The sequence below is a fragment of the Carassius auratus genome, chromosome 5 (assembly GCF_003368295.1).
Source record: "Carassius auratus strain Wakin chromosome 5, ASM336829v1, whole genome shotgun sequence".
NCBI lineage: Eukaryota > Metazoa > Chordata > Actinopteri > Cypriniformes > Cyprinidae > Carassius > Carassius auratus.
The window spans coordinates 436301-450078 of record NC_039247.1 but is presented as its reverse complement, the minus strand read 5'-3'; the positions used below and the strand labels follow the sequence as shown (position 1 = coordinate 450078).

Genomic DNA, 13778 nt, shown 5'->3' with positions numbered 1-13778 from the left:
GTGCAAAAGTCTTCTAGCTAAATGCTTGTGGTTAGTTAGTGAAATGGCTAAATTTTCGACTGCTTGTCGTTGTTCCACACACTTTACTGACAATTTGAAGTTTCAGTCTCAGCTGTCCTCGCCGTCTCTGTAAAGCCTGGATGAGAATAGCGGTACAGGGTAATCTGGTCATATGCGACACACACACACACACAGAAAGAAAGGGGCCATGTTGTGTGTGCTCTAATCCCCTTTGACAGCAGAATGGTACGGTCCCATAATCCTCTAGCTGTTGCCGTGGTAGCGTTGAGAGGGTTTTGGATGGTAGCTACGACTTCAGCCCCAAAGCGAACTAAAGATTCGTCCCAAACGCGGACACTTTTCTTTCCATTGGCTCACAGGACAGGGGTAGGCCACTTTTACATGCCTTTGCTGAGTCGAACACATCCTGTAGCTGTGATAATTGCATGAATGTGGTAATGATGTAACATGCATGTGTTATATGAGATTGAAGAGTGTGTGTGCGCGTGCCAGTGCCTGAGCGATTATAACACTCACCTGTCCTCATCAGCAGATGAGCGCTGCTGTATAATTACGGCCCTTCCAGCTTCTCAAATCTGGCTTGTACTGTTTTGTCCTTGCATGCATTAAATGTGTGCACTATTGTGCATGAAAGCAATAGCAACAGTAGAGTCACTTTTAGGTCTAGTTTGGATGGTGCATTACAACATTTGGTGTTTTACAGCAATTCAGCTCAGCCAGATGTGTGAGTTTGAATATGCAAACAGATTGCAATAGCAGAAGTAAGATAGTTGATGCATTTAATTTTAAAGCAAACCAGCGGTAGGCAGGCCAATCCATTAAGGTGCTTTTTAAAGAAGTGATCTAGTTACCCGTTTTCAGTAGTCCACGGGGATTACAGCAATGTGCTTATAGCGAACAGAGGCCGGCGTATGGGGTCGAACTGCCTTAGTGCACATAAAACAAGGCTTAAACCGAAGGTTTCGGTTTCAGATTTCAGATATTTGACTGAGATTTAATTCTTAAAGTTACTGCCAAAAAGGATGGTGAACAAGTTTTAGCTTTAGCCTCCATCAGGCCTGAGCATGAAGATTCAATAAAAGACAGTGTAACCAATAATGTGTGTTAGTTTTGTTGGTTTAGTTTTAATTTAAAGGGTTAGATTTGCATTAAATGTAGAGTAAAGATTTGTGAGTGCAGATTTCATGTAATCAGAATGAGAGTTTTATGCATGTTAGCTTTACGGCTAATATCTATATGCTAGTGTTTTACTAAAAGTTGACAAATGTTTAGCAGATGTGCATACTTAAACTTCTAGGAAAAATAACTGATTGGACAAGTTTTTGGCTAACAAAGTGTTCACTAGATCAATATTCAACCGTAATTCAACCTGTCAGTGGCTAGCAATAGCAATTAGCATGTTAATGACTGAGACGGAAACAGGATGCTAGGTTAAAAATGTGCAGAATCACAGGAAACAGAACTGCCAGTGATATTACGTAAGATAAGATAAGATGCAATTAAACCTTCATTTTATTACACTTTTTTTTTTTATTGTTTAATTTAATTGCAATTTTGTTTTAGTTTTTCTGTGCAAAAAATAAATATAAATTTTTCCCCTGATTTGCAGAAGAGACCCACTAAAATATCATTCAGTGTAACAATCATGTCAGGCACATTTACAACAAAAATCTATTTATGGCATATTAATAGACTAATTACTTTCACCCCAAATACTAACGAGTTTTACTTTTACATTTTTAAAATTCGCCACTATCCTAGTTTTCGCCCCTTTTGTCAGTAAGCATTTTTTCCTTTTTTAAAACACAATCAAATGTAATATGCTCCTTATTATTTTATATATTTGAATATGTACACCTCAGAATAAGCATGTTGTTTTAATTTTACTATAACTCTTTTGTAAATGCATTTCTGAAAACTAGTAATACAAAACCATTGTCTTGATGTACTTTCATTAATCTTTGTATTTTAGTGTATTATCTTTGATTAATGCACTTTAAGAGAGAGTTCACTCAAAATGTAATATCTTCCTCTGTTTTCCGCAGAATTCAGAATTATGCGTTTAAGATGTGTTTTTGATCATCTATCCAGCGCATCCCAACAGTTAAATACGGTTTAATTAAAAGTGGATGCACTAATCTGTCATTATACGGGTGTTTCAGGGACAGAAGACGGACGCTCAGTCAAAGAAGAGGAGGTTTAACTCATAAGTGTGCTAATGAAAAATAATAGCAGGACACAGAATGAGTCACTCATTACAGTTTTCATTATGTGAATCATTTTGGACGCCACAGATGTTGGAGATTTCAGGAGTGGTGTGTTATAAGCCGTTAATTTGAGCTAATGAGGTTTTTATGCTGCTGATTGGGAGCGCTTCAGGCAGGTTTATCATTTTGCATGGCTGTGTAAACTTGTTTTGCTTGGTAGGTTTTGTATTACGGAGCAACAACCATTTGTTTCATGATGACATTCACTAATTACAATTGGCCTGAATGAAATCTAATATTCTGTGTCTGTTTTGCATGTTGCACTTTCTTAAAAAATATGATGCATTTTGGAGCGTTTCTGCCTTTGACAACCATTTTTAAGGTGTATTCGTCTTGTATTTTCTCTTAATCGGCAGAAAAACACCCCAAACACATGATTCCTGTCTGGATCTGATCCACATTTCAACTATTCGATCAATTCTTAGCCCGTTTTCTAATGCTTGACATTATTTTATGCCCAATCCTGATTTCAAGGTTAGAATTATAGTCAATGACACAAGAAAATGCAAACTTAAGCCATATGTTTTCTGACACATGTCTGGGAATATCACTGCATCCAAACAGATTTAGTGAAAAAAAGCTGATTTTGTAAAGTTTTTGCAAATTAAATTGAGTATTTGAACATATTTTTTTCCATAGCTTTAAAAAATTGTAAGTTAAATAATACAGTTTGGATACTTGTTTTGGTCATTTAAACTAGGGACGTAACGATTAATTAACTATATGTTTCATGTTGAATGCATGCAGCATCTTTGTTTGGCTCCTGATTAAAATGCAGTGGTTGCCTCTAACTTTAAAATAGAAAGAACACAGACAAAGCCTTATGAAGAGATTTCTTTTATTTGTGCAAATTATTTATTTAATTTGGAGCTTGTTTTACAATTTCAATTTGGTTTTGTTATTCACAGTTATATATTACAATTTTATATAACTGACAATTTTATCTAAAGCAGCTTACAAATGAGCTCAATAGAAGCAATCAAAACCAACAAAAGAGCAATAATATGCAAGTGCTATGTTATTATGGTGTTATATTTCAATTTTACAAAGAAACGTACAGAATTTTGTCCAAGCTATGATAAAAGGACACATTAAATGTATAATTTGTCTCAAATCTTATTTTGTAAAAAAAAAAATAATAATTGTGAATTGAATTGAATCGTTACATCACTAATTAAAACTGATACATTTGACTTTCTTTTTTTTTTCTTTTTTTTTTTTTATAATTGCATTAAAGCTGAAAAATATTTTTTATTTTGGGAAAGAAAAACTGTACATGATGGAAAGTTTTTATTTATGTTTCTAAACTTAGCATTATCAAATTAGCCAATATTAGCCATTTTTTGCATAGCATCAGGACTTTTCATGGTGCACGTGTGTAAGAAGTTAACACTATATTTGAAGTTTATTATAAAAATAAACATGCATTTAAAACTTTAATCACTGACTTTATTTCAATAGCTTCTATCATCTTCTTTGAGAGGTTAATGCTTTAATATTCAGTTTCACTTTGGTGAGCATGAATGGGATTTTAGCTTCCTGAAGCAGACTGTTGCACTGAATCATTGGAGTGTGATAATTCCTCATCATTATGCATCTCTCTTGGTAGAATATAAGTTCTATAACAGATGTGTGTGATGCTAATGAGTCTGAATGCTGACGAAGCTGAAGGAAGCGTTGGCTGTTTGATCCTGTTAGCAGGTCGTGGCTTTGGCCGCAGTGCAATAGCTCCACTTAAAACATAAGTAGGTATGGTCACTAAAATTAGCCACTAAGGCATTTGACCCTTAACCTGCTGAGTAAAGAGGAACTGAGAGCAAATGTCATCTTTTCCCACGACTCATGCTTTAGACAGAAACTAGCCAAATGGACTTTATTAATGACTGTAGAAGAACGAATCTCATAAAAACTGACAATAAATTTCTTTTTTTTTATATATATATACCGTTTTACTCAGAGTTAGGTCATATTATGGAGGTAAAAGGGATTGCGTTTCACGTTTCCTGTTGACAATTTTTGACAAATGTAAAAATCATGACACCACATCCCTAAAATATCAGTACTATAATGTGTGAAAACTCTCATTCACACTAAAGTAGAGAAATTTATTTATTTATTTATTATCTAGTGCACTGAAAAAAATTGGTAAAAACTATTTTTATTCAAATTTTACTGAAATAACAGCAAATTTCAGAAATTGCTGGTAAATTTCACAAATGATAATAAAGAAATGGCAAGTAACATATCGAATTAGACATGACATTTTGATGTAGATTTTTTTTTTAATATAAATTTTCTTTAGTAATCTTTGTTTAAAGTTTTAAAAACATATTTTTACAGTGTACAGTTGCAAATATACATCATGGTAGTGTGTGTCTCATTGTGTTTTCTGGTTTTAAAACAAAATTATCATTGAATCTGGAAGATGATTTTTTTTTCTGTAGTATGAGAATTATATATTATTCTATTTAAATAATTAAATTTTGTATGATTTTTCTTTTTTGTTTTTGAGTGAAAATATTTCTTTGAGTTTTGCCCAGTTTCTTGTCGTCTTCAGCATTTGCATTATCAAAAAGCATGCATGAACCTCTATAAGTGTTTATTGTTTATAAGTGTTTATTGTTGTTGTTTTCTTTTCAGGTTGTGTTTGAAGCCCCGCCCACAGTAGTAGATGAGGCCCCTGTTAAAGGGGAGGAGACTCCTGCAGAGGGGGAGGAGTCAGAGACTCAAGTGAAGCCTGAACAGGGCACAGGCTCCACCCACCAGGAAGAGCGGACCACACAAGAGCGTCTTCAGTTACTGGTAAGAGTCACATGATCACAGACATACATCAAATATATAAATCATATGCACTGATTTTGCACCATGACCCAAAAAATGCCAAAATATCTGAATTCATGGGAGTGTGGGACAAAAATATGAATTAAATGGACAAAAATATCAAATGATTTTCACTGTCGGTTTAAAAACTGTGATGGAAAAGTCATGAAAATCTTAAAAAATCCTGAAAATCATGTAGATTTTTTTTTTCAGCTGTAAAATATAATGTTTTAGAAATTGCTATTTTCTGAATTGTTGAAAAAAAAAAAAGAAACATGTCATCCTTATTTATAAAGCACTTTGTATAATACAGATTGTGTCAAAGCAGCATTAAAGTGTTAAACTATAACTAAATTATATAAAAAAAACTATTTTTTATTATGACATGTTGTCATGTTTCTTGTTTATTACAATTGTATTAAATACATATTTTAATTATTATTAGTTTTTGGCTTCTGTTCCTCATTTGTAAATCACTTTAGATAAAAGCATTTGCTAAATGAATAAAAGTAAATGCCAAAAAAGTCAGTTCTCCCTGCCGGAGCAAATTAAACTTCTTGATTAATGTATATTTGAATAAATGAATGCATCCTTTTCCAATTTTTTTTTAGATTTTAAAAATCTTTTACTGACATTTATAAGCTGTAAAAAATTTTTTTTAAGAAATTGTCTTTCTCTGAATAATTAAAAACATTTACTTTTAATTTTTTCCCCTTGCTCAGTAATCATGAATGACTGCAAAGGTGTTCTTTTAATGTGATGCACATATCAATGTTTCTGCAGGAAAGTGAGTTGGGCAAGAAGAGGAAAGAATGTGAAGTTCTTGAGCATGAGGTGCGGAAGAGACAGAAACGATGTCTGGATTTGGTGAGTGTTTTTCTCATTTTTTTAATGCTTACAGTTCATATCTCCTACATGTAAGGCTGGAAAACACGCTGTGTGTGTGTTTGTTCACAGGAGAACCAGCTAGTGGACGAGCGCAGCAGAAATGAGCACTTAGTGGAGGAGGCAGAACTCCTCAGGAGAAAGGCTCAGCTGCTCGACCAGGTCAAACATCATTATATCAAAAATAAATGAGTAGTTCACACAAGAATGACGAAAAATGAACTCGCCCTCGGGCCATCCAAGATCAGGATGAGTTTGTTTCTTCATCAGATTTGGAGAAATGCATCAGTGTCTCATCAATGGATGCTCTGCAGTGAATAGGTGCCGTCAGAATGAGAGTCCAAGCAGGTGATAAAAACATCACAATAATCCACATCTATAATCCATAAATCGCTTCCTCCAGTGAAAAAGTCCATCTCTTGTTGCCCTCTCTGATCATAATCCACACTCGTATTTGTTTAGAGCTATTTTGGCTTGTAAATGGTGCTTGATCAGTGCAGATTTCTCTCCTTATTCAGATCACTTTGAGCTATTATGGACTCATATTTTAGCTGCTATTTAAAGTTAAATACCTCTTAATGATGGATTCGTTTCTTATAAACACGCAGCTTTTGTCTTCTCAAGACATTGACTGATGGACTGGAGTGGTGTGGATTATTGTGATGTGTTTATCAGCTGTTTGCACTCTCATTCTGACGGCACCCATTCACTGCAGAGCATCCATTGATAAGACACTGATGCATTTCTCCAAATCTGATGAAGAAGCAATCTCAGATAGCCTGAGGGTGAGGACATTTTCAGCAGTTTAATTCCTCCATGTGTGTCTCTGCTCCCTCCGGGTGTTAAAGGTCAGTGTTTCTCTGTGTTTCTGTAGTCGCAGGCTGAAAATGAGGAGCTGAAGGAACAGCTCTGTGTTTTGAACGCTCAGCGTAGTTCAGTTCTGGAGGAGAACCAGCGACTCCGTGCAAAGCTGGAGAACCTAGAGCAGGTCCTAAAGGTGAAACACTCACGTTCAGTGTGTTTCCCAACACGTTCACATTGCATTCGGTGTGTAATGGGTTTGTGTGTGTGTGACGGCAGCACATGCGAGAGGTCGCCGAGCGCAGGCAGCAGCTGGAACTGGAGCATGAGCAGGCACTGGCTATCCTCAAGTTCAAACAGGATGAGATCAAGCGACTCCAGCGGGTCAGTAATGGCAATGCAATACAGGACTGTTTGTGCTTTGTATTCCTGAATGCAAACTCAAACATTTGGTTCTAATCAAGATTGTGATGAATCACATTTCGTGCACATTCATTTGAGTTGACATCATGTCATGCCTGATTTTGTGTTGAAGAGTGTCTTCTGCTTCTGCAGGCTCAGTTATTTGCTAAAAGAGAACATGAAGGTGTCGTGCAAATGCTGGAGGTGAGTTTCACATCTCGTTGCTTTGTGTTTGTTTTCCTCATGTCAGTTTCTTGTTAAATGAATCATTTAACGTGCGTTAGCTAAGGAGCCGTGATGAGTGGATGATAGAAGCTGACTGTGTTCATAATGCTCAGGGTTTGAATAGTTTTGTATGTGTGTGTTGTTTAACTGGATTGTGTCTTTCTCAGGATCTGGTGCAGCTTGTATTGCACAGAGAGCTGGTAAAGTACAGTGTGTGCACTTCCTGTTTGATGTGTTGCATTTCCTGTTTCCCTCTTTAAACAGCATCACTGATGATTGTATCTGCATCCTGCAGAGGGCCCTGTTTACCTACTAGTCCAATTTATTTTATTTATTTTTTAAGTACTTTGAGTTGTTTTACAAACAATAATGACATAGCATCTATTCAAATTTTAATACAATTAAATAAGTGCAATAAAATAAATGAGCAGTATTGAATAAAAGAAAATAAATATATACGTGCTCAAAGCAGTCATTTTCTTTCTTTTGTCCAAAGTGACATTGCATTTGACCTTTATACTATATCAGTATCCGAGGGAATCTAACCCTTGATCTTGATGTTGCAAGCAGGTTCCTGATTGTTTTCTGAGCGTGTCCTGCTCAGATTTTTTTTGCATGAATGTCCTTGGATTTGATCTGGAAAAATATAGTATGAAGCTGTGAAACTTAAAAATAACTTCATAATGCTCTAGTTTTAGTGCATTTGAGTCTCAAGGCTTTAGATGCACTCAACAGTGATGTGGTGCAACAGGTCCTGGACTGCAGCATTTAATAATCTAATTTAATATCTGCTCTGACTGCTTTTGAAATGCATGATGTTTCCTCTCTCTCTTTCTGTCCTATACTTTGTGTTTTGTTGGCCGCTAACCAGAACACACTGGACTGCATGCAGGTATCAGACGCACTCAAAACGCATTCATTCGGCCCTTTAGAGCCAACTTAGCTTTAGTTCCTAGAGCTTGCTCGTGTGTGTGTGTGTGTGTGTGGTTTATGCAAGAAGGTTTTCTCAACTAGACAAGGTTTTAGCACTCAAATAAGTAAAACAGGGCCACAAACACTGCTAAAAGTTTTGTTTTGTTAGCTGGAGTTGATCAGCTTTTTGTGTTGCAATGTGCCCATGCATTTTGTATTTCCAAGTATTTTCTATTGAATATCTTAACATTAAATGTGACACTTTAAGTTTGAATGTGACATACAGACTTTTGAGGTGAGAGTTTTACAGGAAGCTCTTTATTTTTAGAGTTTGAGCAAGGACTGAATAAGTGACAGTCGGCCAGTGTGTGTGTGTGTGTGTGTGTGTGTGTGTGTGTGTGTGTGTGTGTGTTTGAGCCCTGTGCTCTCAGTGTGCCAGGAAACTGAACCACAGAGCCGGAAGTGAAACTAGCTCACCGTACTCTCTCAAACTCTTGAGTTTTTAATGCTTTTATGGCACACTTGTGTTTTAAACTTAGTAAAATGCCTTTAGACCCCTTTCGTTTGCCCTGCGTTCCTCCTTTTCAATCCCTGCTTTATTTATGAAGCTCTAATGTGTTGCAAGGTGCTTTTTTAAACAAAGACTGTGCATATGTCATGGTGATTATAGCAGGCTCAATGTGTTGTAGTTATCTAGAAAACCCACACACTTTCAATAACACAAATATCACCAAATGAGAATAAATTCAAATTTTCCAAAATAAGTAGAGCTTATGGTTATTGATTTGAATAGACACAGACACTTTACAATAAACTCCAGACGTGTGGTTTTCATCTGCTGCATTGTAAATAATATTTATAAGAAAACTTTTTTTTTTGTTAAAAATAATTTCTGTAGTCTCAAACTCTTCTCAAATTAATTTAGTGTTAATGTTTTGGTTTTTGAGAGCACCTCCTACTAAAGTTCACAAAAAATATCTTGAAAACCAAAAACATTGAGAGCTCAGATTGACTTCGGAGTTAAATGTTTTCATTTAGATACATAATGTATAATTTGACACGATTATAGATTGTCATCATTATCGCATCATCACATGATCTGGGGTACGTTTCCCAAAAGCAACAAATGCCCTGTTTGTAATGGGTTTTATTGGTTTTGTCTCGTCCTCAGTATTAAGGGGCATAACATTTCCGTCACATGCTTGAGATATTCAGCCAATCACAAGGCACTGGATAGCTGGCCAATCAGAGCACACCTCGCTTTTCAGAATGATGAGCTTTGGTAAAATCAACATTTTCAGAAAGGCGGGGCATAGAGGAGAAACAATAATGTACAGGATGTGGAAAATACTGTGTTTTTTAACCTTAAACCTCATAAACGCATTGCATTACACCAAATACAAACAATAACGTTCTTTTTTAGCATCGTCATATGACCCCATTAAATAAATTATGCTTTTGGGCACAATAAGCAATCTAACATGCATGACAATCTATATCTTCCATTCAATTTAAATATATTTACATTACATTTTTGTTTTAAACGTTTTTGAAGAGTGTGCATGCACATAAATGCCTAAGGGAACCCAGGAGTATGACGTAAGAGGACACCAACGATGAATCAAACATCAAATAAAGCAAATTGTTAGGGAACAAAACATGGTAAATTAGTCATCAGGTGCCATATTCAATACTACAGCATCTCAGAGATCTCGAATCAATTACCGTATTTTTCGAACTATAAGTCGCACCTGAGTATAAGTCGCATCAGTCCAAAAATACGTCATGACGAGGAAAAAAACATATATAAGTCGCACTGAACTATGTCGCATTTATTTAGAACCAAGAACCAAGAGAAAACATTACCGTCTACAGACGCTAGAGGGCGCTCAATGTCTTCAGTGTAGGATACAGGAGCACTGAGCAGCATAGAGCGCCCTCTGGCGGCTGTAGACGGTAATGTTTTTTCTCTTAGTTAATTTCTCTTTGTTCATATCAAATTAATTTTGATAAATAAGTCGCATCTGACTATAAGTCGCAGGACCAACCAAACTATGAAAAAAAGTGTGACTTATAGTCCGGAAAATACGGTAATTAGGAGAAGTTATTACTCCAACACATGTGTGTGACATCATTAACAACGGCCCTTAAGTATTGAACTAATGTGGTTCAAACGACGGAGATGAGGAGATGTTTGGGAAACAGTCGCGACTGGCTAGTTAGTTTCCACAACAGTGCATCGTACTATGGTGGTTAATCAGTGTGTTACGAAGTTGGTTGGCTAACCCCACATGTGCATCATTCATCACTTTGGCTGATTAATAGTATCTGCATTTCTTCATCCGACAAGCTGATGTGTTTAACATATTAATGCGTGCTCGTGGATATTAACTAATATTTGCATTTTAATGTTGATCCTGTTTGTAGGCAAAAGTTCGGGAGCTGGAGGAGAAATGCCGCAGTCAGAGCGAGCAGTTTGGGATGCTATCACAGGAATTGGATAAATTCAGGGTCCAGGCCTCAAAGATCGACCTGTCTGGCCCCGACCTGCTGTCCAGCCCCAGCCTGACCCAGCTGACCAATGGGGTCGGCCTGCCCGGTGAGACAGGTACGCTAAAATACTGATCATTACCCAACACATAACAGATCCTTTTGTATCCTTTCAGATCTAAATTCAGAGCAAAGTTCGTAATGTTGTTGATTTAATTTCCAGCTGATTGGTTGGGTTCAAGGCTGTTTACTGAAGAATTGTGTGTCGCTGTTATGCTTTAGTTTTGCATTTTTGTTTCTCTGAGCACATGAAACCACTATGCAAGTATTGATTCTCGAATAACTGAGTTCCTGTCCTGTTGATTCCTGTTGTACATGTAGATGCATATAAATGCATATTAAATTCATATAAAAATCTTACTGACCACCAAACTTTTAAACAGTTGTGTATCTATAATAGTTAGTTTCTCTTCTGTTCTGGGTTTTCATACGCCCTACATTAGTTTGCCATAGAGCATGGCCAAAACAAGCTGTCTTTTAAGGTAACGTAGTATCGCTGCTTACCTTTTGGACCAGCTTTTGTGTCAGATCGCATCTATGATGCATTGCATCTGCATTATCCCCTCTTTTTCCAGGCACAAATGCCTCATGGGAAGACATCGCGTTCTGGAGTTTGGAGGGTAATGAAGCCCTCTGTGATGCCTCTGAGTCTGGTACTATTGAATTCAGTTTGGTTCTAGGCTTAGACGTCTCATGTCCGCCTGCATGAATAACATCCATGAAGATATTAATATGATCAGTCCTGATCTAGACAATATATACCGATCGGTAATAGCACGCACCCCTAACCTGAACCACTTTGTCATTTGATTGGCGTTTTATGTGTTGGCGCTGGTACTGTTTGCAGATCTCACCTTGTTAGCATGGGTTTGGTTTGGTTTTTGTCATATTATCACTTATGCAGTTGGTAGCACATTGCATGTCTCTCAGTTTTGTGAGGAAATGATTTGCTGCTTTATTCTGATGGAGCAGTCAGAATATCTGAGCTGTTGCTTGATTGAGGATGTTCAGAATGTTAGTTATTTTTGCATTAGTGCTTATCTATACATGCACTACCAGTCAAAAGTTTTGAATAATTACAAAGTTTTTTAAAAGAAGTCGGTTCTGCTCACCAAGTCTGCTTTAACTGGTCAAAATAAAGCAAAAAAAGTTAAATATTACAATTTAAAATAGCTGTTTTCTATGTGAATATCTGTTAAACTGTAATTTATTAATGTGATCAAAACTGTATTTTCAGCATCATTCGATCTTCAGAAATCATTCTAATATACTGATTTGCTGCTCAGGAAACATTTCTGATTATTATCCATGTTGAAAACAGTTGTGTTGCTTCATATTTTTGTGGAAACTGATACATTTTATTTTATTTTATTATTTTTATTATTTAATTTTTGAGGATTCTTGATTAATAGAAAGTAAAAAAAACAGCATTTATTTGAAATATAAATATTTTGTAACATTATGAATATCTTTATTGTCACTCTCTTCTGATTAGTTTAATGCAGTCTTGTTTATTATGTGAAATAAATGCTGGCCATTTGAACTTTATATTCATCATACAATTCTGAAAAAAAAATGTGTCGGTTTCCAAACTAATTTTAATCAGCTAAAACAGTTTTTACCATTGATAATAAGAACAATTATTAATAATTGAGCAGTAACTTATGGCTGTTAAAAATTCAGCCTTCCCATCACCTGAATACATTTTACATTTCACAATATTAGCTTTTTACTTTACTTTATTATTTAATCAAATCAATGCAGCTTTAGCAAGCAGTTTATAAAAATGTTTCAAATTATAAAAAAAATGTACTTAATCCGAACTTTTGGCTGGTCGTGTAAAATGAGTACTCCATTCTGAACATAGTCCTGATCTTCTGCTGCAGGTTTGGGTGCATTATCACATCACATGAATAACAGCATGTTTAAATGTTAACATGCACTGCTATGCATTTTTTTTATTTTAATTTGCTTCTTAGGAATTTGGTTAAAGCTGCAGATCTAAATGCTTAATTAAAATGACATTTTATAGCATGCAGATGATGCATGAATGTGATTGGAAGGAGGTGGTGAAGGTAAAAGAGTGATTTCTACTGTAGTCTCATAGTGACGGGGTTCGGGACTCTTATGCAAGCAGATGGTTTATGTTCAAAACAACCCTGATTCTAACCTGTAGATCACGGGGTCGACTAGACACATAAACACATGCATGTAAACCACAGCTCAAAGCATTATCCCACATCTGCGCACACACACATATGCATGCTTATATTACTGTCTTATTAAGGACATACTAGGGATGCACTGATTTCTCAGTCAATACCGATAACCGATTTTTCACATTGATATCTGCCAAAACCGATAGTTTAGTTTTCTTAAAAGAAAAACAAATTCTCTCAATTAATGCTGTAAACTACACAGGGGATCCCTTCATTTGGTACAGCATATTAAAATTGTCGACAAAAAAATGCTATTTATTTTCATGTGAGATAATCACACTCAAATAAAAACATAAACCGATTGCAAATAAGGGAGTTTTAATAAAAACATGTCTTTATGACAGATTAAGTCAAACATACATATATGATATGTTGATATGTTCTTTCAGTTGAAACACAGATTAATTAATTAGATGAGATATAATAGATTTGATTAAGTTGTACTGTATCATTGTACTGTAACTTCTGATGTTCATTTAAGTTTATTTCACACTATAAGTAAGTGGAAAGAATTGTAAGTGGAAGAGACTCCACTTGAACTAAATCGGCCTCAGTGTTCTGTCACGACACATTAAAGAGCATCAAAATGGCATTTATTGTTTGAATTTTGTGATTAAATGGACATTATTTGAGAGCTGAGACTTGTTTCTTATTAGAAGTAGCAGAACTTTGCGAT

At 35.7% G+C, this 13778-nt stretch overlaps 1 protein-coding gene across 1 annotated transcript in view; it reads left to right on the top strand.

Annotated features, from left to right (window-relative positions):
• Window positions 1-13778, top strand: part of LOC113086873 (peripheral-type benzodiazepine receptor-associated protein 1-like) — a 45972-nt gene that overhangs the window by 7369 nt on the left and 24825 nt on the right. The window contains exons 5-14 of the mRNA XM_026255521.1: window positions 4929-5090; window positions 5751-5752; window positions 5852-5975; window positions 6066-6155; window positions 6868-6990; window positions 7074-7178; window positions 7350-7400; window positions 7589-7621; window positions 10761-10941; window positions 11459-11536. Of these exons, the coding sequence (XP_026111306.1) occupies window positions 4929-5090; window positions 5751-5752; window positions 5852-5975; window positions 6066-6155; window positions 6868-6990; window positions 7074-7178; window positions 7350-7400; window positions 7589-7621; window positions 10761-10941; window positions 11459-11536 (949 nt within the window). The remainder of the gene's footprint in view (window positions 1-4928; window positions 5091-5750; window positions 5753-5851; window positions 5976-6065; window positions 6156-6867; window positions 6991-7073; window positions 7179-7349; window positions 7401-7588; window positions 7622-10760; window positions 10942-11458; window positions 11537-13778) is intronic.